General features: G+C 41.9%; 1 protein-coding gene across 1 annotated transcript in view; it reads right to left on the reverse strand.

Annotated features, from left to right (window-relative positions):
• Positions 1-25475, reverse strand: part of LOC128660625 (epidermal growth factor receptor) — a 374881-nt gene that overhangs the window by 129314 nt on the left and 220092 nt on the right. Inside the window, exon 11 of the mRNA XM_053714556.1 lies at positions 12677-12767. Coding sequence (XP_053570531.1) covers positions 12677-12767 — 91 coding nt within the window. The remainder of the gene's footprint in view (positions 1-12676; positions 12768-25475) is intronic.

Here is a 25475-nt window from a genome sequence, read left to right on the forward strand (position 1 = left end):
GCAGATTAGAGGTTAATAAGTGTAAGGTTAGGGGTGTTTAGATTTAGGTTTTTTGCAGGTGTTAGGTTTTTTTTCAGCCCAAACTGCCCCATTGTGTCCTATGGGGGAATCGTGCACTAGCACGTTTTTGAAGCTGGCCGCGTCCGTAAGCACCGCTGGTATTGAGAGTTGCAGTGGCGGTAAATTATGATCTACGCTCCCTTTTTGGAGCCTAATGCAGCCCTTCTGTGAACTCTAAATACCAGCGGTATTTAAAAGGTGCGGGGGAAAAAATACACGCGTAGCTAACGCACCCCTTTGGCCGCAGAACTCTAAATCTAGCCGTTAGAATGTAATTTATATTAGATGCAGGTTACTGACCATGTAAAATTAATTGAATTAAATATCCCTAATTGTCAAGTTAAAAAGCAACTGTTAACCCCCAAAGGGTTAAAGGGATTGGCTGCTATCTAACCTGTTGTCACAAAGCTTCACCAATTTAAAAAAAAAAAAAAAAACACTGGATATCCCCATACATAGCTTCTAACTAAACAAATTTCCTCTGTACGTATAAATGCAAAATTGCTAAACTGCCAAGCCCACTCTCTGACTCCATTAGAATCACAATATACATGATGTCTAGATTCTAAATCAGTTTGAAATGATAAAGTTATAAATTAACACAGCCTTTGCAGCTGTGTGTGTGTGGGCTGGCTGTGTGTGTTGGCTAGCTGTGTGTGTGTGTGTGGGCTGGCTGTGTGTGTGTGGGCTGGCTGTGTGTGTGTGTGGGCTTGCTGTGTGTGTGTGTGGGCTTGCTGTGTGTGTGTGTGGGGGCTGGCTGTGTGTATGTGTGGGCTGGCTGTGTGTGTGTGTGGGCTGTGTGTCTGTGGGCTGGCTGTGTGTGTGTGTGTGGGCTGGCTGTGTGTGTGTGGGCTGGCTGTGTGTGTGTGGGCTGGCTGTGTGTGTGTGTGGGCTGGCTGTGTGTGTGGGCTGGCTGTGTGTGTGTGTGTGTGTGTGTGTGTGGGCTGGCTGTGTGTGTGTGTGTGGGCTGACTGTGTGTGTGTGTGTGTGTGTGGGCTGGCTGTGTGTGTGTGTGTGTGTGTGGCATCTCTGTAATGTTCTTGTTATCATAAAAACTGTTCCGAATTGTCAGCATAAATCTTCATTATATACATAAACCAATGTTCCAATAGTACAACTGGTATATTGCAATATATACAATGTTATAGTGCTCCACTTTAGTGGATTTATGTTTTTTTTATTTAAAATGTTGTGCATTACCTTAAATGATTTTTCTCCCATTTTTTTTTATTATTTGTAAAAATGTTGGGGGCGGAGATTGGGCGGGGTTGGGGCAGAGATTGGGTGGGGTTGGGGCGGAGATTGGGCAGGGTTGGGGCAGAGATTGGGCGTGGTTGGGGGGTGGAGATTGGGCGGCCCCATTTTGTCATCCTGCCTTGGGCCCCGCAATGGCTAGGGCCGGCCCTGTTTGAACAGATAGGACTCCCTTAAACTAGATAACTAGAGTCAGGGAAAAATTCAGAGCCAAGACCTCTGTTTTTGTGTAGGTAAGCTTATAATAGGACAAACTCTGAAAATGTTTAAGAATTGCAAATAGTGTGAGATCATCCGCAGAGAGGGCTAGCTATTGTAGAGTATTGCGTATCAGCAGACCCTGTACATCATCAGACTCCCTAATCTTAGCTGCCAGTGGTTCTATATTTAATACAAAAAGGAGGGGGGGGGCAATGGGCAGCCCTGCATGGTCCTATTCATAATGTCAAATGGTTGTGAGCAAAATCCCCTACCCCTAGCCGAAGGATTCGAGTATAAAGTCATAATAGCTGTTATCAGATGTGCTGGAAACCCAAAGGTTCTCAACACCTCTTCCATGTACTCCCACCTCAGCCTGTCAAACTCCTTTTCAGCATCTAGAGACAGGGTGACCAGTGGGAGCCCCAGAGATGTTGATTCCGCAAAGATACCCAATAGTCTACATGTATTGTCCGATCCCTGTCTACCTCGGACGAAGCCCACCTGATATAGTGTATTAGTGAGGGAAGGACCTTGCTCAACCTATTTGCCAATATATTTGAGTATATTTTTACATCAATGTTAATTAATGATATTGGTCTATAACTCTCGCATAGACTTGGGTCTTTACCCTGCTTAGGGATGGTCACAATTTCGAGTTCTAAGTATTCTTTGGGGAAACATCCAGTCTGGAAGGTTAGATTAAACTTTTGCTAAAGTGTGGCTCATTACCTTCAAGAATTTTTTATAGAAAATGGATGTAAAGTCATCTGGTCCCGGAGCTTTATGTAGTTTTAGTTCTTTGATCGACTGAGCCACCTCTGCAATAGAGATTGGGGCAGATAATAAATCTCCTGCCTCGTCTGAAACCTTGGGTAAATTTAGATAATGGAGAAAGCTCACAATGTCCTCCCTAGAAGTTGTTGGTAATATGCAAGATCAAATTTCTTTTAAAATTCCTATAACAAAAAATTACACAAAAACAATTATATGTATTATACAAAAAAGCTAATGTAATGTCCCCTATCTAAATATGCTATAGAATTAGTGCTCAAATGTCATTATAAATGTAACATTAAATAAAGGCCACTATATCAATATCTTTATTGAGACCTGATGGTTTGAGTGTATTAAAATAATGAATCCAAAAAGTCTCCCTTTTTCGAAGTCGTTTGAATTTATCTTTACCATTTTTTAGAGGTAAAACGTGTTCTAGAATGGTCCCCTTTAGGTATTTTGTATTTTATTATGTGCATATTCATAGTGGGCTGTGTTTGTCAATACCATTCTCAATGATTTTTATGTGTTCTGCTATTCTCTTTTTATAGTGTCTCTTGGTACGACCTGTGTATTGCAGGTTACAACTGCATTCCACCAAGTACACCCCATAGGCTGTCTTACAATTAGTAAGGTGTTCCAAAGTGCATATTTTAGAATTAGATGCAGAAGAAATTGATTTGGTTGGTTTGTTATTATTATACACATGTTTACAGTCAACACAATTCATCCTGTTGCATTTAAAGAAACCAGCTGATGTCAGGAAGCAGGGCTATCCTGAGTGCGGGAGAGTAATCCTATAGCAAGAAGCACACAATCCATAGGCAAGGTACAGACATGGGAGATCCAAAAAGCGTAGTCAGGGTAATATAAGTCGGTCCAGGCAGCAAGTATCGTAAGCAGAAGTCAGGCCAGGGGTCAAATCCAGGAAATCCAAGATCAAAGGAAGGGAATAGGCATAGAGAAAATATGACGCTTAGTTATGCAGATAAACTGGCAAAATACTTCAGCAACAAGCCAGGGCTCAAACCAGATTTTAAACCTAACAGGGCCCAGGAACGCCCCCCGTATCCAAGACAACGATAGCATCAGATACCTAGTACCCAATGAGACGGCAGAGAGAGGATAAGATTCCCCTAGCAGATTAAAATCACATGTGACGCAATCTGTGCACATGCACACCCGCGCGCACATAAGAGCGCACAAACAGGCGCAGACGAAACAATAGGCGCAATCACTGCCGAGGAGAAACCTGCAGCGTAGCCCTCCACCTTACCCACCTGTGAACAGGTAAGGAGGCATCCCTGGTACCCCTGGTTCCATGACAGAGCCCCCCACCAAGGAGCGGCCTCTGGACGCAAACCTGGGAAGGTCTTTTCAGGATGTCTCAGATGGAAGGCACGCACCTTGGCCACAGCATGGAGACTGCCCACAGGTTCCCAGGATCGCTCCTTGGGAACATACCCTTTCCAGTGGATAAGATATTCTAGACGAACTTGTCTCCTACGAGAGTCTAGGATGTCTTGGACTTCGTACTCATCATCTTTGTTTACCAGAATAGGAGGAGGAGGAGCTGTCACCCGACCTGGGAAAGGATTATCAGAAAAGGGTTTCACCAGAGACACATGATAGACGGGATGTATTCTATAAGAGTCGGGAAGTTTCAACTTAACATCAACATCATTGATTATCCTGTCAAGGGAAAAAGGACCAATAAAACAAGGTCCAAGTTTCTTGGTAGGACAGGTCAAATGAAGATATCTGGTAGCCAACCAAACCTTGTCACCTTTTTTGTATATAGGATGAAGTTTACTCTTGCGATCAGCCTGAATCTTTTGTTGCTGTTGGACTGTGGTGAGTTGGTGATGAAGGCTGCGAAGCATAGCTCTGAGGTTGCGTAATCGGTGAGAAACATCAGGCACAGGGATAAGAGAAGGTAGGTCAGGTAAGGATGGAAAATGGTACCCATAATTTGCATAGAAAGGGCTCCAGCCCGTAGATGAGTGTTTTTAGTTATTTTATGTGTATTCAGAAAGTGGGAGATGATCTACCCAGTCATCATGTAGATAAGAGGAATAGCAACAAAGATACTGCTCGAGGTTCTGATTGGTCTGTTCAGTCTGCCCATTCGTCTGAGGATGATAAGCGGAGGATAGATTACGGGTGATATGTACACTGTGACAAAAATGAGTCCAGAAGCGAGAGGTAAACCGAGATGCTCTGAGACTATAGATGTTGGGAACCCATGAAGACTAAATATATGCTGAATGAAAAGCTTGGCAGTACGCTGAGCAGTAGGCAATCCAGCCACAGGAATAAAATGTGCCATCTTCGTAAAATGGTCAACTATGACCATGATAGTGTTGTGACCATGGGACAGAGGTAACTTGACTATAAATCCATACTAATATCTCACCACAGGTGATTTGGCACAGGAAAGGGTTCTAGCAATCCAGTAGGTTTTGAGATGGATTGTTTATTTTGGGCACAGACAGTACAGGAGTTGACAAAAGATTGCACATCAGAAGGTAGAGAAGAGTACTGGATTGTCGGATCTCTTTGATGAGTGACTGTTGAGAAGCCAGAAAGTATGCTGGAGGAAGCATAGTCTCTTGATGATGGGATACAGGTTCTTTTTCAGAGGCATACATACGGGTGAAAGCATCTGCCTTCTCGTTTTTAGATCCAGGACCATATGTGATGAGTAGATCAAATCTTGAAAAGAAAAGGGCCCATGTGGCCTGATGAGGTTTCAATCTTTTGGCAGTGTGGAGGTACACCAAATTTTTATGGTCGGTATACACCACCACGGGATGGATGGCACCCTCCAATAGGTGTCTCCATTCTTCAAGAGCGTTCTAAATGGCCAATAATTCTCACTCTCCTACATCATAATTTCTTTCCGCACTGTTAAGTTTATGCGAAATGAAGGCTATAGGATGTAGGAGGTTCATCTCACCTGTCTTTTGAGAGAGGACTGCACCAATGGCTACTTCGGAGGGATCTGTTTCAAGATAGAATGGAGATTAAGTATTTGGTTGTGCCAGAATTGGAGCTTCAGTAAAAAAGGGATTTAAACTGAAGAAATGCCTTTTGAGCGGCAGGATTCCAATCAAAGGTAGTGTGATTCTTGGTGAGTGCAGTAATGGGCGTACAGATAGAGGAGAAGTTCCTGGTAAATCTCTGGTAGAATTTGGCGAAGCAGATGAATTGTTGAACCATACGTTTGTTTTGAGGTACAGGCCACTTGAGAATGGCCATAATTTTCTTTGGGTCCATCTTCACTTGTCCAGGTAAAAGAACATATCCAAGAAATTCAATGGATGAGACCTCAAACATGCTTTTCTCAAGTTTAGCATATAATTTGTGAAGTTGAAGACGCTGTAGGGCGATTTTCACATGATTCTCATGTTCAGCAAGTGTTCTAGAAAAATTAAGATATCGTCTAGATAAATGACTATTAAAGTGTCAAGAAGACGTCGTTGATAAAACACTGGAACGTGGCAGGGGCGTTGCAAAGCCCAAATGGCATTACAAGACACTCAAAGTGCCCATATCTGGAACGGAATGCCATCTTTCATTCATGCCCTTTCTTGACACTAATGAGATTGTATGCGCCTCTAAGATCAATCTTGGTAAAATACTGGGCATCTTTAACTTGGTTCAGTAGCTCAGAAATAAGAGGAAGAGGGTAGCGTTTTTTTAATTGTGATGTCCTTGAGGGCACGCTAATCCACACAAGGATGAAGACCACCATCTTTTTTCCCACAAAAAAATACCAGGACCCACGGGTGACGTATAAGGGCATATAAACCCCTTGGCAAGACTTTCTTTTCTTCGATATATTCCTTTAATATCTTAGTTTCAGGTTCGGAGAGGTTATAAAGTTGACCATGAGGAAGTAGGGCTCACGGGAAGAGATTGATTGGGCAGTCATATACCCTGTGGGGTGGTAAAACATTGGCTCCTTTCTTCTCGAAAACGTCAGAGAATTTATGGTACTTAAGGGGTAGAGACGTTTCGTTAGTTGTAACCAAAAGGGTAGTTGGGGTAGTTGGTTTGATATTAGGAAGTAGACAATCAGATGAACAATGAAGGGATTTAAAGGATAGTTGTCCGGTACTCCAGTTAATCTGTGAGTTATGTTTGCATAGCCATATAATACCCAAGATGACAGGAAATAAAGGTGACCGAACAATATCCCAGACAACGCTCTCCTGATGTCGGTTTCCAATACAGAGAACTATTGGGTATGATTCTTGGGTAACTGGACCAGTTTTTAAGGTACTGCCATCCACCATATGAAGTAGTTAAGGTTGTTTCTTCTGTCGAATAGTAATGCGTAATTGAGAGGCTAGGTTGACATAAAAAAACAGCTGCTGGCACCAGAATCTATGATAGCAGAAAGTTCAACAACGTTCTCGTTCAGCTGCAGGAAAACAGAAATGACAAGGTGAGAAGAAGAATTGTAAATAGGTAAATTAAGACAGGTAGCATGAGCTACTAACATACCCGTTACAGGTCTAATGGGACAGTCTTAAAATATGACCAGGCTTGGCACAATATAGACAAAGGTGGAGATTCCGTCTTCTTGCTTTTTCTACTGCAGACAGGGGTCTGCAAACCAGCCCAATCTGCATAGGTTCTGCTACATTAGTAGTCTCAGCAGCAGGGGGCATTACTGGAATAGGGGGAGGATAGTAATCTGATTGTCTAGGCAATGGTAGCTAGGCATTCTGTTTTTCCTGCCTCCTTTCACGAAAGTGACGATCCAATTGGGTCACTTCTACAATCAATTCATCTAGGTTAGTAGGTACCCCAATCCGGGCGAGTTTGTCTTTAAGTTGATCAGAGAGACCGATGCAAAACTGATGAATGAGAGCTACTTCATTAAGTGCGGTATCAGAGGCCACCTCCCTGAACTCAGAAATGTAGTCCTCCACTGGTCTCTTTCCCTGCTGTAGAGATTGTAAGGTGCCAAGGGCAGTAGCAGAGTGTAGAGGATCATTATAGAGGACATTCATAGCGGTGACAAATGACTCCCAGGTATTGAGAGCTGGATAGTCACTGTGCAAGAGTTGATGTGCCCATGTTTGAGGAGGGCCTGTGAGTAACAAAATTGTAGTGCGCACCTGTTTGGATATAATTTTTTTTTTATATCTGGAGCTGCCTCATTATATGTAATAATTAGGCCAACACTATGCTTATCCCTTTTCTACTTTCTTGCTTCGTTTTAAACAGAGAATCTCTAGCCATATTTTTCACTTTATTAAATGAAGTCTCTATCAGATTTGTTGGGTATTTCTTATGTGTTAATTTCCTTTTTAGTATAGCCGATTCTTTATTAAAGTCCTCCATTTTTTAACAATTTTGGTGTAAACGCTGAAATTGCCCAAATGGTTTAATGTTTATCCATGCTGGACAGTGTCCGCTATCTGCTTGTAGATAGCCATTGCTGTCCGTCTCTTTTCTTAAGATTTTTGAGTAGATACACTCATCTTCATCAAATCCAAAAATTCTATACATTCCCTCTCTGTTCTGTGGGTAAATTCATGGTTCATGTGATTGTTGTTTACATGAACCACAAATTTATGGAAAACTGTTTCTTCACCATCCCAAATCAGAATAATATCATCTATGAAACGACCCCACCATATGATATTCTCTATGTAGGAGGTTGTTTTCATAGATGTAATGTTCTTCCCAGTATGCCATATAGATATTGGCATGACTTGGGGCCATAATTGTCCCCATAACTGTTCCGCTGATTTGGAGAAAAAACTGATAATAAAAGCAAAAAAATTTGACTTTTTTTGTGAGAGAATTTATTCCCGACTTCTATCACTTACCTAAAATACACAAAGACAAAATAAAACCTCCTGGAAGACCAAAAGTGTTGGGAATAAATTCTCTTACTGCCGCCTATCGGAATATGTAGATTTCTTTCTGAAACCCATAGTACCTACATTAAACTCTTATCTTAGAGACTCAGCTCATACAATTGAGAAGGTTCAAAAACACAAATGGAAAAGCAGCTACAAATGGGCAACACTAGATGTAGCTGCTTTATACACAAGTATACCACATGATCTGGTTGTTATAGCAATAAAATAATTCCTAAATAGAAAAATAGGAGTGACAGAGGATCATAAAAATGTCATTCTAGAATGCACTAAATTTGTGTTAAAGAGATTTTTTTAACTTTTATGTTCAGTTTGTTTCTTCCGATAAGCGGAACATCAATGGAGATAATTATGGCCCCAAGTTATGCCAATATCTATATTGCATACTGTGAAGAACATTACATCTATGAAAACAAACCCTACAGAAAGAATATCATCTGGTGGGGTTGTTTCATAGATGATATTATTCTGGTATGGGATGGTAAAGAAACATTTTTCCATAAATTTGTGGATCATGTAAACAACAATTACATGAGCCACAAATTTACCCACAGACCAGAGAGAGAATGTATAGAATTTTTGTATTTGAGTATCTTTTATGAAGATGAGTGTATCTACACAAAAATCTTCAGAAAAGAGTCGGACAGCAATGGCTATCTACAAGCAGATAGCGAACACTATCCTGTATGGAAAAACAATATACCATTTGGGCAATTTCAGCATTTATGCCGAAATTGCTCAAAAATTGAGGACTTTAATAAATAATCGAATATACTAAAAAGGAAATTGACACATAAGAAATACTCAACAAATCTGATGGAGCCTTCATTTAATAAAGTGAAAAATATGTATAGAGATTCTCTGTTAGAAATGAAACAAGAAAGTAGAGAAGAGAAACAAGAAAATAGTTCTAAGCATAGTGTTGGCCTAATTGCTACATATAATGAGGCAGCTCCAGATATTAAAAAAATGATATTGAAACATTGGAAAATTTTTAACAAGTTAATTTTTTTGCAGAAACTCTAAGCAAAAACCATCAGTGATCTTTAGAAAAAATAAAAACTTGAAAATGAGTTTAGCCCCAAGCAAATTAGTGCCTTCAGATAGAAGCCAAAATTAGTTAGAGAAACAATCAGTTGGTTTCTTTAAATGCAACAGGATGAATTGTGTTGGCTGTAAACACGCGTATAATAATAGCAAACCAACCAAATCAATTTCTTCTGCATCTAACTCTAAAATATGCACTTTGGAACACCTTACTAATTGTAAGACAACCTATGGGGTGTACTTGGTGGAATGCAGTTATAACCTGCAATACATAGGTCATACCGAGAGACCCTATAAAAAGAGAATAGCAGAACACATAAAAAAACATTGAGAATGCTATTGAAGAACACAGCCTATCCGAACACTATAAATATACACGTAATAAAAATCCAAAATGCCTAAAAGGGACCATTCTAGAACACGTTTTACCTCCAGAAAATGGTGAAGATAGATTCAAACGACTTTGTCAAAGGGAGACCTTTTGAAATCATTATTTTAATACACTCAAACCATCAGGTCTCAATAAAGATATTGATATAGTGGCCTTTATTTAATTTTAAATTTATAATGACATGTGAGCACTGATTCTATAGCATATTTAGATTAGGGACATTACATTAGCTTTTTTGTATAATACATATAATTGTTTTTGTGTCATTTTTTGTTATAAGATTTTTTAAAGAAATGTGATCTTACATATTACCGATGCGGCCTTTATATATATATATATATATATATATATATATATATATATATAAACCATACAGGAGAAGTGGCACTTTCCATCCAAACGACTGCCTGGTGCACTGCTGTAGTAAAAATGTACAGAGTCCTGGTATCCCAAACTCGGCCAGGGATAAATGGTAATACCAATAAAGCAGGCAACACAGTGACAAGTACCAATAGAAGCCTTTAATCCCCAATAAGGAAGAAGCAGGTAGGGCCTTAACCCATTATGGTTAAGGCCCTACCTGTGTAAAAAAGCAGCGTTATGAGTAAAAAAGCAGCGTTACGCTGGTATTACGAGTCTTGCAGATTTAGGGACACCGAACACTTTTTTGGCCTTACCGCAAATCAACTTACACAAATTGCGCATAGTCTTTTTTCTAAGGGACTTCCATAGCGCTGGTATTACGAGCTTGTCTTAGGAGGCTAAAAAGTGAGCGGTACAGCCTACCCCGTCAAGATTCGTACCTCATTTTAAAGTCCGTAGTTATGAGTTTTACACTACAACGCTGTAGCATAAAACTCATAACTAAAGTGCTAAAAAGTACAGGTACACTAACACCTATAAACTACCTACTAACCTCTAAACCAAGGCCCTCCCGCATTGCAAACACTATATTAAAATTATTAACACCTAATCTGCCACTCTGGACATCGCCACCACTATAATAAACATATTAACCCCTAAACCGCTGCACTCCTGCCTCGCAAACACTAGTTAAATATTATTAACCCCTAATCTGGTGTACCTAACATCGCCGCCACCTACCTACATTTATTAACCCCTAATCTGCCACCCCCAACGTCGCAGCCACTATTTTCTATTGGCTGTTCCAATCAGCCAATAGAATGCGAGCTCAATCCTATCGGCTGATTGGATCAGCCAATAGGATTGAAGTTCAATCCTATTGGCTGATTGCATCAACCAATAGGATTTTTTTCAACCTTAATTCTTGAAGATGGACCCGGATGATAGAAGATGCCATCTGGACGAAGACTTCTGTCCGTCTGGAGAACCACTTCTGCCCGTCTGGAGGACCACTTCTGCCGGCTTCGTTGAGGACATCTTGCAGCTTGGATGAAGACTTCTCCCATTAAGTGGATCTTCACGGGTTAGTGTTAGGATTTTTTAAGGGTGTATTGGGTGGGTTTTATTTTTAGGTTAGGGCTTTGGGCCGCAATAGAGCTAAATGCCCTTTTCAGGGCAATGGAGAGCTTAGGTTTTTTAGTTAGGGTTTTATTTGGAGGGTTGGCTGTGTGGGTGGTGTGTTTTACTGTTGGAGGGGTTGTTTGTATTTTTTTTTACAGGTAAAAGAGCTGATTTCTTTGGGGCAATGCCCCGCAAAAGGCCCTATTGGTAGTTTAGTTTAGGCTAGGGTTTTTATTTTGGGTGGGCTTTTTTTATTTTGATAGGGCTATTAGATTAGGTGTAATTAGTTTAAAGATCTTGTAAAAAAAAAAATATTTTCTGTAATTTAGTGGGTTTTTTTTTGCAATTTAGCTAATTGTTTTGAATTTAGTTAATTATATTTGTAACTATTAGTTATATTGTAGCTAGCTTAGGGTTTATTTTACAGGTAAGTATTTAGTTTTAAATAGGAATAATTTAGGTAATAATTGTAGATTTTATTTATATTTATTTGAATTATATTTAAGTTAGGGGGTGTTAGGGTTAGGTTTAGGGGTTAATAAATGTAATATAGTGGCGGCGACGTTGGGGGAGGCAGATTAGTGGTTAATAAATGTAGGTAGGTGGCAGCGATGTTAGGGGTGGCAGATTAGGGGTTAATAATATTTAACTAGTGTTTGTGATGCGAGAGTACGGCTGTTTAAAGGTTAATATGTTTATTATAGTGGCGGCAGATTAGGGGTTAATACCATTATGTAGGTGTCGGCGATGTTGTGGGCAGCAGATTAGGGGTTAATAAATATAATGTAGGTGTCAGCGATGTTGGGGGCAGCAGATTAGGGGTTCATAAGTATAATGTAGGTGGCGGCGATGTCGGGGCGGCAGATTAGGGGTTAATAAGTGTAAGATTAGGGGGGTTTAGACTTGGGGTTAATGTTAGGGTGTTAGGTGTAAACATAAATTTTGTTTCCCCATAGGAATCAATGGGGCTGCGTTACTGAGCTTTACGCTGCTTTTTTGCAAGTGTTAGGCTTTTTTTCAGCCGGTTCTCCCCATTGATGTCTATGGGGAATTCGTGCACGAGCACCTACAACCAGCTAACCGCTGACTTAAGCAGCGCTGGTATTGGAGTGCGGTATGGAGCACAATTTTGCTTTTTTAACGGCGGGTTTGTAAAAACCTGTAATACCAGCGCGGTGACAATAACGTGCAAGTTAGCAACGCACCCCTCATAACGCAAAACTCGTATTCTAGCCGTTAGTGTTTAATATTCCTTTAATGTAATCCAGTATTCAAAATACCATCTGAGCATGCTTGCATTAAAGTGACGTTTGCATTAAATGTGAAACGGCAATCCAGCAGAAAGATTTACTAGCCTGCTTAATATTATGCAGGAGAAAAAGCCTAATTTCTTGCTAGTGAACCTTTGAAATATTTATGGTTGGAATTTGTTCCTGAGAAAACCAAGACTGGTTCCTTAGAAATTAATCCAACTGTATTTGGGACCCATCAGTTTTTATATATGTCCTTGCCTTGCATAATACATTAGTATAAATCTTTTGTACAAAAATAATTGACTTACCCTTCCTTTGTCCGTCCTCTAATTATTTCAAGATTTTCAAAGGCTTTCAAACTACTGTAATTCTGTGGCCACCATTGAATCATTAAGTAACCTGTTACATAAAAAGACAATGTTAAAATATAACACATTTCTTTCTTGCACTATATGATTTTCAATGATATATGAATACTATTATTACTGTCTACACATCATACAAATGTAAACAGCTTTAAATCATTAGAAAGGCAAAAGAACATTACAAAATATACTGAACATTTTCTGAAGTTGAAATATTTAGATTATTAGTCTTAAAACAATTGTACAATTGAAATGTGCATGGGTGCATTTTAATTTGAAGCATTTTTGCACTATATTTAAATTAGCAAAAATGCTTCTAGTAAAAGGTATTACTGATTTACAAAGGCATACACACATATGCTGAAAAGACCCATGAGCCAGCATTGAAACAGCATGGACAAATCTCAAAACAGCATAAAAATATCATATAAATTCATCATCTGTAACAGTATACAACGTGACTATCTGGTAAAATACCCAACAAGCTAACTATAGCTTACTAAATACAGAGAAATAAGCAACACAACAGATCAACAAACTCTACACAGTTAGTTTTAAGTTAATGACATCACTAACTCCAGACTATCACAGGTGGGACAATTTTGCTGAACTGTTGTAAGTTATATCCTTATCCATCCAGCTTATGGTAAGACTTTAATGGTGCACTGATGGCGAGGAGGAGCACGCTGCTTTAGCGCCCTATGTTTCAAGACACAATCTAACCACGCTCCCTAATGCTGCTGAGAGCCATTGTCTGGTCAACTTTCAACCCTGGCAGAATAGCCTTAACCAGCAGCAGCTTCGGAAGTCCTCTATAGCTGAAGGACTCGATCACTTGGGCTGCTCCCTACTCACGGATGGTGTCAGTTTATGAGGAGAGAGGAGCGCAGGTGAAGGCCTATAGGAATGGCGTGGCCTGTGTGTGCATGGTCAGCCGCAGTTGGCCAAGTGCTGAGGCTACCTCTGAGGAGGTCAATTGCTCGCAGTCTTGCTTGATAGACATCATCCTGCCCTGATTTGGAGGTGTCTGGACTGGACAGGCAGACATACGGAATGGAAGCAAAGGCATTGGAGACAATAAGTTGAGCAGTGATAGCCAGTTAAGCACATATAGACCCTGCATATATTTGCTCTTTATCGGTGGATGATATTCTAGTCTGTACTAATTCTGTAATGTAGATGAGATGGTATAAAAACTGTATATTGATTGCCATCAATATGTACTTACTCTTATGTGTAAATATCTATATGTTGACTATAAAAGCTTCAATTGTAAGCTCTTAACAGGAGGCTAAATACACACAGAGAGAAGTGCACACACAGAAACAAACAACCAGCTCAATACCATTGTTAGCCTGTTCTATAGCTTTTAACAGGAGGGTTATATAGAATCAAGTACAAAGCTCTTCTACTGTTGCAATCTCGGTTAAAAAATGTCTGCTTAGGCTTAAGAAGTACCATAAGCCCCCGTGAATATCATTGCCTATAAATGGTGTCTATTATCCACATTTTTCTATATAGATCTATATGTTTGGTGGAGAGGAGATCTACAGTAGAGGACTATATGGCCTAGTTACTACTACTACTACTCAGTTATTGGGCCAAACACAAAATAAATCTGCAGATGTTCATTATTTGACTGGGACCTGATCGGTTAAATATAGAACTGGTTTTGTACATACAAATTCGACCATGTTATTTACTGGCTAACTTGCTTCACTGAACTAGAACTCCTACTCCTGTGGGGAAGTTTCTTATTTTAGGAGGATTCAACCCTGTTTCTTTGAAGAGTTGTATTATTCTAAACTATAGAAAGCTCTAAGTTGACTGAGTACTGGGACTGGGTACATATATGATTACATCATATAAAATGTGTTTTCTAATTCATTAAAAAGTGTCCCCCAACAGTAGAGCCTATAATTCATTGTGTGGGGCAGCTTTTGCCTGTGAAATTCTTCTGGTTTGCTCCCTATATGATTTTTTTCTGCATGTAAGAACTTTTGTAACTTAAGTTAGATGTCTTCTGTGGTCACTTTACACAATGATTATATTTTGCTTTGTTCACTTGAAAGCTCATACTTAGGCTGTATATGCCTTTACACTTACTATATTCATGTAGATATTCCCTATTAGGAGGTGTAGGGAGAAAAAAAAAAAAGGTTTTTGTTACAGTTACCCTTAGTCTCGCTGAGAGATGGACCGCTTAGTAGCCTGGATCCCTATTGCTAAAGAGGGGAGAAGCTGCTTTCCATAGTATTCTATATGAGTCTCGCAAATATAGAATAATCTCCCTTAGCTGCAGTACAGCTAGGATACCCTTCTGCCCACAAAAACGAGTCAACGCTGCGATTGAGGGTCAAACAAGAACTCAGGACTGGGATGCCCAGCCTGCTTTTTATTAAGGTTACATGCACACAGGGCACTCCCAGGGGGAGAGGGGGGGAAGCACAAAATCCCCCATCACACATTTAGATAGAGAGCACTGTCCTTTGACAGGCCACAATAGGATTACAGTACTTAAGATAACAAGTTTACAAGTTCATCTTATCAATTAGCAGTCTGGCTCCAGAGGTGATTAGACAATGGGATTGGTTATCACTAAACTTAGAGCTGAGGCCAGCAAACGTGTATTTAGGCAATAGTTTCTAAAAGCTGGAAAAAAAAGTTAACTCTTTATGAAATGATACTTGTTACGTTTTTCTTGGAGCCCTTCTTAGGCGCTGGCTTGCTGGTTCAGGCATTGCTGCTGGGAAATAAGCTCTTCACAACAAAATAACTAATGCTTCTGTAACAGTGCTCCCTTTCTGTGGAACACTCTGGCAGACACGGTCTGACCCCTTTTCGGGGCAGACTAAGGCTGTCCAGACCGCTGGTTATGCGGGGCTGAGGTCGGTTTGTCTGGACAACCCGTCGGTGTTGCCATTCTGTTTCCCAGGTTTGTAAGTAATGGTGAAATTGAAGGGTTGCAACGATAAGCTCCAACGTAATAGCCTGCCGTTATCTCCAGAGACCCGGTTCAGCCACACCAACGGGTTATGGTCGGTGACCAGAGTGAACTCCTGACCATATAAATAGGGAGTCAATTTCTTTAATGCCCACACCAAAGCCAAACACTCCTTTTCAACCGCTGCATAGCTGACTTCGCGGGGCAGGAGCTTCCGGCTGATGTAGGCAACTGGATGCTCCCCTCCATCTTCGCCTACTTGGCTGAGGACGGCTCCCAGCCCGAACATGGAAGCATCTGTATGGACGATAAAACGTTTGTTAAGGGCTGGGGCCGCCAAGACAGGAGCGTTAATTAGAGCATTTTTGAGAGCCTGGAAAGCCGTTTCACAGTGGGGAGACCACAGGACCTGTCGAGGTAAGTTCTTCTTGGTCAAGTCAGTCAGGGGTTTGGCAAGTGTGCTGTAGTCTGGTACGAACCGTCTATAGTACCCTGCCGTGCCCAGGAAGGCTAGGACCTAAGTCTTAGTGATGGGGGTGGGCCAATTGGCGACAGCTTCTATTTTGGCCGGCTCTGGTCGCTGCTTTCCACACCCCACCCGGTGACCCAGGTACTGTACCTCGGCCATCCCAAAGTGGCATTTTTCTGGCTTCAGAGTCAGGCCAGCAGCCCGGATCTGATCCAGAACCATTCCCACATGAGCTAAGTGGTCCTCCCAGGACTCACTGTGGATCGCTATGTCGTCCAGGTAGGCGCAAGTAAAACTCTGGAAGCCATCCAGGAGCCTATCCACCAAGCGCTGGAATGTAGCTGGGGCATTCTTCATCCCAAACGGCATTACCCTAAACTGATATAAGCCGAATGGGGTGACGAATGCCAACTTGGGGATAGCCTCCGGGGCCAGGGGAATCTGCCAGTAACCTTTGCAGAGGTCAATAGTGGTCAGGTAATTTCCCCTGGCTATACGATCGAGTAGCTCGTCTACCCTGGGCATAGGGTAAGCGTCCGTCACGGTATTTTCATTGAGCCTCCGATAGTCTACGCAGAACCGGGTGGTCCCATCTTTCTTGGGCACCAAGACAACTGGGGAGGCCCATGGACTATCGGAGGGCTCAATTACCCTGAGCTGGAGCATCTCATCGATCTCCTTCTTCATTCCTGTCCTAACTGCTTCGGGGATTCGGTACGGAGCCTGGCACAAGGGAGCTTGTCCCGGAGTATCTACCTGGTGGGTGGTTAAAGTAGTGTACCCTGGCTTCGGGGAGAAGGTGAGGTGTTTGGACTGGAGGAGTTGGTTGAGCTGCTCCCTTTCAGTGGGGCTAAGTCGGTCCCCTATCTGAACCTGCGCCACTATACCTGTGGGGAGACTCTTTTCTAATAGGTCTGGAATGGGTAAACTGTCGGGGTCTTCCTGAGGGGAACAACATACGGCCGTCACGTTCTCTGGTCGCTCAAAATATTCCTTGAGCATGTTTACATGGAATGTCTTTCTAAGATTGTTGTCATGGCAGCTAGCTATCACATAAGTGGTGTCTCCCCTTTTCTCTACGATCTGGTAGGGACCCTGCCAGGACGCCTGCAATTTATCTGTCTTCACCGGCTTAAGTACTAACACCTTTTGTCCTATGGTGAAGATTCTCTTTCGGGCCCCCCGATCGTACCATACTTTCTGTCTTCTCTGGGCCCAATGGGATGAATAAAATATGGGATTTGCAGTTATACACTGGCAATTAATTGATTACAATGGGAAAGTATATTCAAGTATAGAAAAAGCAAGACTATAAACAGAAAGTTCAAATTAATTTTCCCTAAACTAAAATTTGTTTGTAATACTATTAATCAGAAGATATTTGTTCCCCAATATATATATATGTGACTAATTTTACTATTAAATCATGGGAATTTCCATAAACTATATGTGGTAACTTGTGTACACTACAGGAAACATAGAGCTAGCTCCCAGTAAAATAAAATAAAATAAAATAATCACTAAAAGTATTCTTGGGTACAAACTCACTTGCCATATTAATAGACTAATATCACTACTAAAATACATGGATATAGCTTTTAGTGCAATACTCACATGAGTTATTTTTATACATCTAAACTCAAAACACATAGATCCGCATCAGTGTAAATCTATATCACTGGCAATTATAAAGCTAGCACACAGGGTAACTAATATACAAATTACCAGTTTTACTACTATTAAGCAGTTGCTATTGATGTACTAAGGTAACAAGATACATTTGAATCTATAAACTGTGAGAATGAACAAACTGTGAGAAATACACACAGTATACTGGGTTGGTACGTGTATCCACATATAGCAGATTTTTCAATAAATGAATAAAACGAGTACGCATTTATAACTTGATAGCTAATTATGTGGCTATTCTTACCAACTGATACACATATAGGCCATAAAGATACCCTTTAAAGTACCTTGTCTATCTAGAAATTGTTCATTATATTACGAAGCACTTTCTTTTAACAATGCAATTCCTTCTATTTTTCAAACTACAAACAAATTAAAATGTTAAAATGTTTAATGTAAATATTGTAGAAACTAATGTATCATTTATGTTATAAAAACGTGAGATTTGTTGGAGTTGAAGACTTGTAATCCTTGTTCAGTAACAACATTTGTTGAAAAGATGAACTGAACATTTATTTTCAAAGTGTAGTTCACAAAGGGTTAAATTGTTCGACTCCAATAAATAGTTTGGAAGGGAGACACCTGCCATCCCTGATGAAGTGCTCAGTTTGAGCAGGAAACGCGTCGGAAGGCAGTCTTTTCCCCTGTGTGTTTGGGTAACAATTGTTTCTGTGCTTGTATCAGTTTTAAATGATTTAATAAACTTCATTAATTTTTAACTAAGTTGTGCAGCCTGCATATACCTCCACTAACTTCTTTTGGAATCTTTCATGCATTATGTCAGCGCAGGGAAAACGCTGAGGAGAGGTGTATGCTTTCTATGACTAGTGTTTCTTTCAAAGCAACTAAAGCCTGCATAGCAGACAATCACTGAGCTACCCCACAGGTGTGCTCAGCGTGTGAGGACAACCAAGAAGAATCGACACGGATCAGATCATTTACCACTGACACTGAAATTTGCCCTTCCTGCGGTGAGTAGGACCGGAACTTATGATATTATTCACTGTGATTATCAAGTCAGTCGTTTGATACCGGTGTGGGAACTGTGCATTGTGGTATTATTATTGATCTTTAAAGTGAACAAAAGGATATACATCTGAACACACACGCCATTGTAAAGGTATACACACGCCTGTGATAGAAACACACTAGTGGATGCCGGTTTTTCAATAACAACACGTTATTAAATTGATTATACAATCACACCATTAAAGTGCTCCACTGGAGTTTAAAGAATATCAAATATCATAAAGCTTGTTGATTATTATTGCTTTGGAATATAACGAAATCGCTGTCATCTAACATTCCATGGAACCTATTGCAGTCGTTGTTTAGAGTCTAGTGTATGAATGCTGGCTGTTTCAACTGGAGATTAGCCCGCACGGATTTGGCTAATTGCTCCATTCGGTCCCTGAGTTCCAGCACGTATGGCACAATGGGGACACAGTCAGCCTCCATCTCTCCCTCCCAGTGCTCCCGGATCAGGTTTAGGGGTCCCCGTACCTTTCTTCCGTAGAGCAACTCGAAGGGAGAGAACCCTGTCGTTTCCTGGGGCACCTCCCGATAAGCAAATAGGAGGTGCGGCAGGAAGCGTTCCCAGTCTCGGTATTCCTGAGTGAACGTCTTGAGCATTTGATTGAGGGTCCCATTGAACCTCTCACACAGCCCGTTCGTCTGGGGGTGGTATGGGGAGCTCAGGAGGGACTTAATTTTGCAAACCTGCCAGAGTTGTTGGGTCAATTCAGCCGTAAATTGGGTGCCTCGGTCGGATAGGATTTCTTTTGGAAATCCTACCCGGGAGAACACCTGTACTAGTGCATTCGCTACCGTATCCGCTTGTATGTTGGATAGGGCGACAGCCTCTGGGTACCTGGTAGCGTAGTCCACTACGGTAAGAATGTATCACTTACCGGAGGGACTAGGGGTAGCCAGTGGTCCCACTAGGTCAATAGCAACCCGGCTGAAGGGTTCCTCTACAATGGGCATATTTACTAGCTGGGCTTTAGGGTGATCGCCTCGCCTTCCTACTCGTTGACACACATCGCAGGTGTTACAGTAAGTTCTAACGTCAGCGTGCACCCCTGGCCAAAAGAACGTGTGAGTAATGCGGTGTAGGGTACGGGTTACGGCTAGGTGGCCTGCTAAGGGGATGTCGTGGCCTATTTTGAGGATTTCTTGATGGTATTTGTGGGGCACTACCAGCTATCGCCTACGCTGTCCCCTTTTCTCTGTCCAGCGGTATAGTTTCCCTTTTTCCCATAAGAATGTTTCGTTATCTGCCCCGCCCCCTCTGGTCTCTGCTCGTTCCCGGTACTTTTGTAAGGTCGGGTCAGTCTTAGACTCTGCCTCGAAAGCATCTGGGGTGTCCCAGGGTATGGGGCCTAACCTGTCAGGCAAGGTCGGGGTAGGTCTTACCTGTGTCTCCCGCACTGGTGAGAGCTCTCGCTCCGTCCGGGCTTGGGCCCGTGTAGTCACTGGGTCCGCCTCGTTGCATACTGGAGCATAGGCAGAAGTCATGGGGCCCAAATCGTTGCCCAGTAGTACTTCGGCAGGTAAATTATCCATTAGGCCCATGTTCACAGCCCCCTTTCCCGCTCCCCAATCAAGATGCACTTTAGCTGTTGGAATTTTGTACACATCCCCCCCCGCCACTCTAATGGCCACAGTCTGTCCGGATCGCTTGTGCTCTGGCACCAAATGACTCTGTACCAGCGTGATAGTAGCCCCTGTGTCTCGCAATCCCTCGGTAGATCGCCCCTCGAGCCATACCCTCTGCCGATGGTGCTGGCGGTTATCTGAGGCAGCATATACAGGGTCTGCCTCGTGAAGCGGCCCCACATATCCCTCCATAGGGGCCTCTTGGTTAACACAGAGGGCCCGGGCCGGACGATAGGACCCAGAGGGGTAATTGTAATTCCTGGGTGTCTGGTGCGTATTAAGGGGGCAGCTAGCCATGAAATGCCCTGGTTGCTTGCATCGGTGGCAAGTCGGTCTGGGACGCTCAGAGCTGTTATTGGGTGGTCCTGAGTGTCGGACGGGCCCTGTGGGCACCGGGGCTCGGAATTCAGCACGAGGGGGTGCACGGTAAACCTCTCTGGGTTCGACCCGTGCTGGAGCTCGGTAGTTCATGGGTTCGTGAAGACGGGAGTCATAATGTTCATCGGCCAATTTGGCTGCTTCTTCTAAGGTAGAAGGCCGCCTGTCTCGCAGCCATTCCTTCCCTTGCTGTTCCATGCCATTATAAAAATGTTCTAAGAGAAACAATTGTAAAATTTCCTCCCCAGTCACCGCTTTACTTCCGCTCAGCCAGTGATTTGCCGCTCTCCGCATTCGGTGCACCCATTCCATATGGGTATCGTTAGGCTTCTTTTCCGTGCCCCGAAACTGTCGGCGATACAGTTTCGGTACAGCGTACCGTCGCAACAGTGTCTCCTTAACTAGCTCATACTGTGTCACTTCCTCAGCACCCAGAGTACGAAAGGCTTCCAGGGCTCGCCCGGATAGTTTCCCAGACAATATCGTGGGCCACTCTCTGTTGGGAATCTGGTGCAGGGCACATTGCCTTTCGAAGTCCGCCAAATATTCATCAATCCCTGTCTCGCTCTCTAGGAAGGGTCGAAATGCCGCATAGGGTATCTTGGGCCTCCCAGCATTTTCGACAGGGATGATTACCTGCGGGGCTTCAGCATTGCGGTGTGCGTTCGCTAGGTTGAGTTCGTGGGCTTGAGTCTCTCGTATATCCTCGTCCGCCTCCGCCATCAACTGCTGTACCAATTCCATGGAGGGGTTCGGCCCGTATAATGAGAGCCTTTCCCGAACAATCCTGTTTTTTTTCGTCACTAATCGTGGTCGGTGTTTCCGCCATTGTGAAGCTCTGATCCAGTTCGGTCAATTCTGCGATCAGCTCTCTCCTCGGCCGGTTGCTGGCATACCCCCCTCTGCTTTCAAGTAAATCCTTTAGGGTTGTATGCTTCAATTTTTCGTAAGCGCTCTCCATCCGTTCTGTACCTCTCCTAGGAAATCCAGGAAAATCCCGCCGCTGCCGCCAAATGTTACGGTTACCCTTAGTCTCGCTGAGAGATGGACTGCTTTGTAGCCTGGATCCCTATTGCTAAAGAGGGGAGAAGCTGCTTTCCATAGTATTCTATATGAGTCTCGCAAATATAGAATAATCTCCCTTAGCTGCAGTACAGCTAGGATACCCTTCTGCCCACAAAAACGAGTCAACACTGCGATTGAGGGTCAAACAAGAACTCAGGACTGGGATGCCCAGCCTGCTTTTTATTAAGGTTACATGCACACAGGGCACTCCCAGGGGGAGAGGGGGGGAAGCACAAAATCCCCCATCACACATTTAGATAGAGAGCACTGTCCTTTGACAGGCCACAATAGGATTACAGTAGTTAAGATAACAAGTTTACAAGTTCATCTTATCAATTAGCAGTCTGGCTCCGGAGGTGATTAGACAATGGGATTGTTTATCTCTAAACTTAGAGCTGAAGCCAGCAAACTTGTATTTAGACAATAGTTTCTAAAAGCTGAAAAAAAAAAGTTAACTCTTTATGAAATGATACTTGTTACGTTTTTCTTGGAGCCCTTCTTAGGCGCTGGCTTGCTGGTTCAGGCATTGCTGCTGGGAAATAAGCTCTTCACAACAAAATAACTAATGCTTCTGTAACAGTTTTGCACTTTTTATTAAAGTATGCTTTACCTCAAAACCTTGAGGATATAATATTACACTTTTCTTTTCTTATTTGTATTTATTGACAAATTTTTTAGTCACAATTTATTTTGACTTGCTGAGTGTGAAGTTAATTTTTACACATGGAAAAATTTGTGTCTCATGTCGAATCTAAATTACCAAATATGCTGCCTAAGCAGAAGGAAGAAGTCAATTTTAGAGGCCGCCATTAAGGCTTCCCTCATCCCCCAGTTCATTTCTGACCCTCAATTAGTGGTTAACCAATTATCAGAGCTAATTATACCCCAATTTGAGGCTCTTCACAATGAAGTGAATAGTTTAACATCTGAAGTAAGGCTGTATGCTGCCAGGATTGCTGAAGTTGAGACTATGGTCTCAGATCTAGAGGATATAGTCAATTCACAATAATATATGGCTAAACTCTATACCGATATAGTTAAATCTCTTTGAGGAAGCGCAGCAATTATTCAAATTGCACAATATAGATTGAAGGTTTGTCTTTCTTTCTCTCTCAATCAGAGTATATTTTCCTTTTACAATATGAGGAATAATGGTGGTTTTGTAACTTTTTTGAATATGGATGGGTTTTTTGGGGGGTGGTTTCTTCCTCCCCCTCTCTTTGTCCCCTACATGCTCTTCCTTTTTTTCTTTTAATTTTTGTAATTATCATTTTTATTTGAAATATAAGATTTTTAAATGTCCTTTCTTGGAATGTAGGTGGAATAATATCCCCAATTAAAATGAAATCAATATTAAAACAGTTAGGTATACATGAACCCTCTCCAGGCGTAGATCGATCAGTGCAGGGGGATCCTGCCACACTCAGTGAAAAAAAGAAGTCAGTACTGGACTACATTTCTTGGACCATATAACTGTGAATAATAAGTTAAGATAGAATTTCTACTATAAAATGGGAATTTGTGTTATGCTACATGCAAATTTGATGCTCTAAAGTCCCGTGTTGGGTATACTACCTGTGTTTGTAGAAAGAATATTGAATAACACTTGTGTTTGTAGCTGCTCTACAGGGGACACCCACGACTTGTATATGTTTCTATATTATTGTGTAATTGTGGGACTAATTGGTCCCGGGTTGTATCTGTATCCTAAATAAATTATACTCTTTAAAAAAAAAAAAAGTTATGGACAAGTTAATACACAAAGACCAAACTGGATTTATGACAGGCAGAAACCCAGTAAAACATTTCTGAAAAATTATACTGGTTATTGACTACTATTGGAATAAATTGCATTTTAAAGGGAAACTATAATTTAAAATAGAGGTCACTATTCTTACATAGGATACTGAGAAGGCTTTTTATTCTATAATATGGGACCTTCTTTTTTCCTCACTAAATAAATTTGGACTAGGTTGATCTTTTATTAATTTTATACGCTCATTATATAAAAGCTAATTATTTGTGTCATGCCTGTGCCAGGATTGAAACCAGGTCTCTAGGTTCTTAAGTCTGTGGCAGTGTGAGTCACTGGAGGGCTTTGGCTCAGTCTTATATTTTCAGAGATCTGCTGCCTGCACTGGCTGGCTCTCTGGCTCTTCCTGCCTGCCAGCTGCAGGCAATCATCTAATCAGCCAGGACTATTTTAGACTTCTGAGATTTGAAGTCCTTGCCTTGATATTGAGAAAGTTCCTTTTTGCGCCTCTGAAGTCTTCTGAACCTGCTGACTTAACTTCTGGTTTTTGAACGGGATTGCCATCTGTTTCTGCCTTTGGGTTCCCATTTGTTGTGAAGTATGGTGGATTGTTTCTCTTTTTTCTAGACTTTGCCTTGCCCTATGTCTGCCTGATTCAGTACTGGATTTGCCTGGTATCCTGCCACAGAGCCTGCCTGATATCCTCCAACAGGCACCGAACCTGTCTAGTATCCTCCAACAACCACAGAGCCTGCCTGGTATCCTGCCACAGTACCTGCCTGGTATCATGCCACAGAACCTGCCTGGTATCATGCCACAGAGCCTGCCTAGTATCTTGTCACAGCCACAGAGCCTACCTGGTATCCTGTCACAGAGCCTGTCTGGTATCCTGCCACAGAGCATGCCTGGTATCCTGTCACAGAGCATGCCTGGTATCCTGTCAAAGAGCCTGCCTGGTATCCTGTCACAGAGCCTGACTTGTATCCTGCCACAGAATCTGCATGGTATCATGTCACCGAGCCTGCATGGTATCTTGTCACAGCCACAGAGCCTGTCTGGTATCCTGTCACAGACAACAAGCCAGCCCAGTGTGACAGTGCTGTCAGTATCCAGTGTCTGCTGTGTCCTGTTCCTGTTAGTTTCTGCCAAGTACTGCCCAGGGGCGGGGTTCTTATATGGGCCTCACTGCTAAATAGAAGCCCCACTGTCTCTTAATATGAATAACAATAGGAAAGCTGTCACAGTCTGTCAATTTTTAAATCAGTACATTTTCTGTCTGGTTGTTAAGCACAGGTGCTGCCGGACAAGAGTTTTGGTCTATTATGGCTACCTAGCTTACAGATGTCTTACTAATGTGGGCTGCTTCACCTTTAAATGACCGGGCCAATTTTGGTCCCAGTCCAGTCCTGCTAATCTTCCAGCAGTATTTTAACCTCTCTGTATTATCTGTCTGCTCAGTTGTGCTACTGAACTTTTATTAATAAACTCTGTCAAAAACCTAAATAGTAGTTATGCCAAATGCTAAACAGAAATAAAAACACCCTCTAATCTAATGCTAAACTACCAATAGCCCATAAAAGGGCATTTTGTAGGGCATTGCCCTAAGTTAAACAGCTCATTTGCAGTTACAAAAAAATAGTCCCCCCTAACAGTAAAACACACAAACCCACCAACCCCCCCAAAAAATAAATAAACCTAACACTAAAAAACCTAAACTATCCATTGCCCTGTAAAGGGCATTCATTTTTTTTTTTGCTACCCATCCCTAATCTAAAATAAAAAAACA

Source organism: Bombina bombina, chromosome 5 (genome assembly GCF_027579735.1).
Source record: "Bombina bombina isolate aBomBom1 chromosome 5, aBomBom1.pri, whole genome shotgun sequence".
Lineage (NCBI taxonomy): Eukaryota > Metazoa > Chordata > Amphibia > Anura > Bombinatoridae > Bombina > Bombina bombina.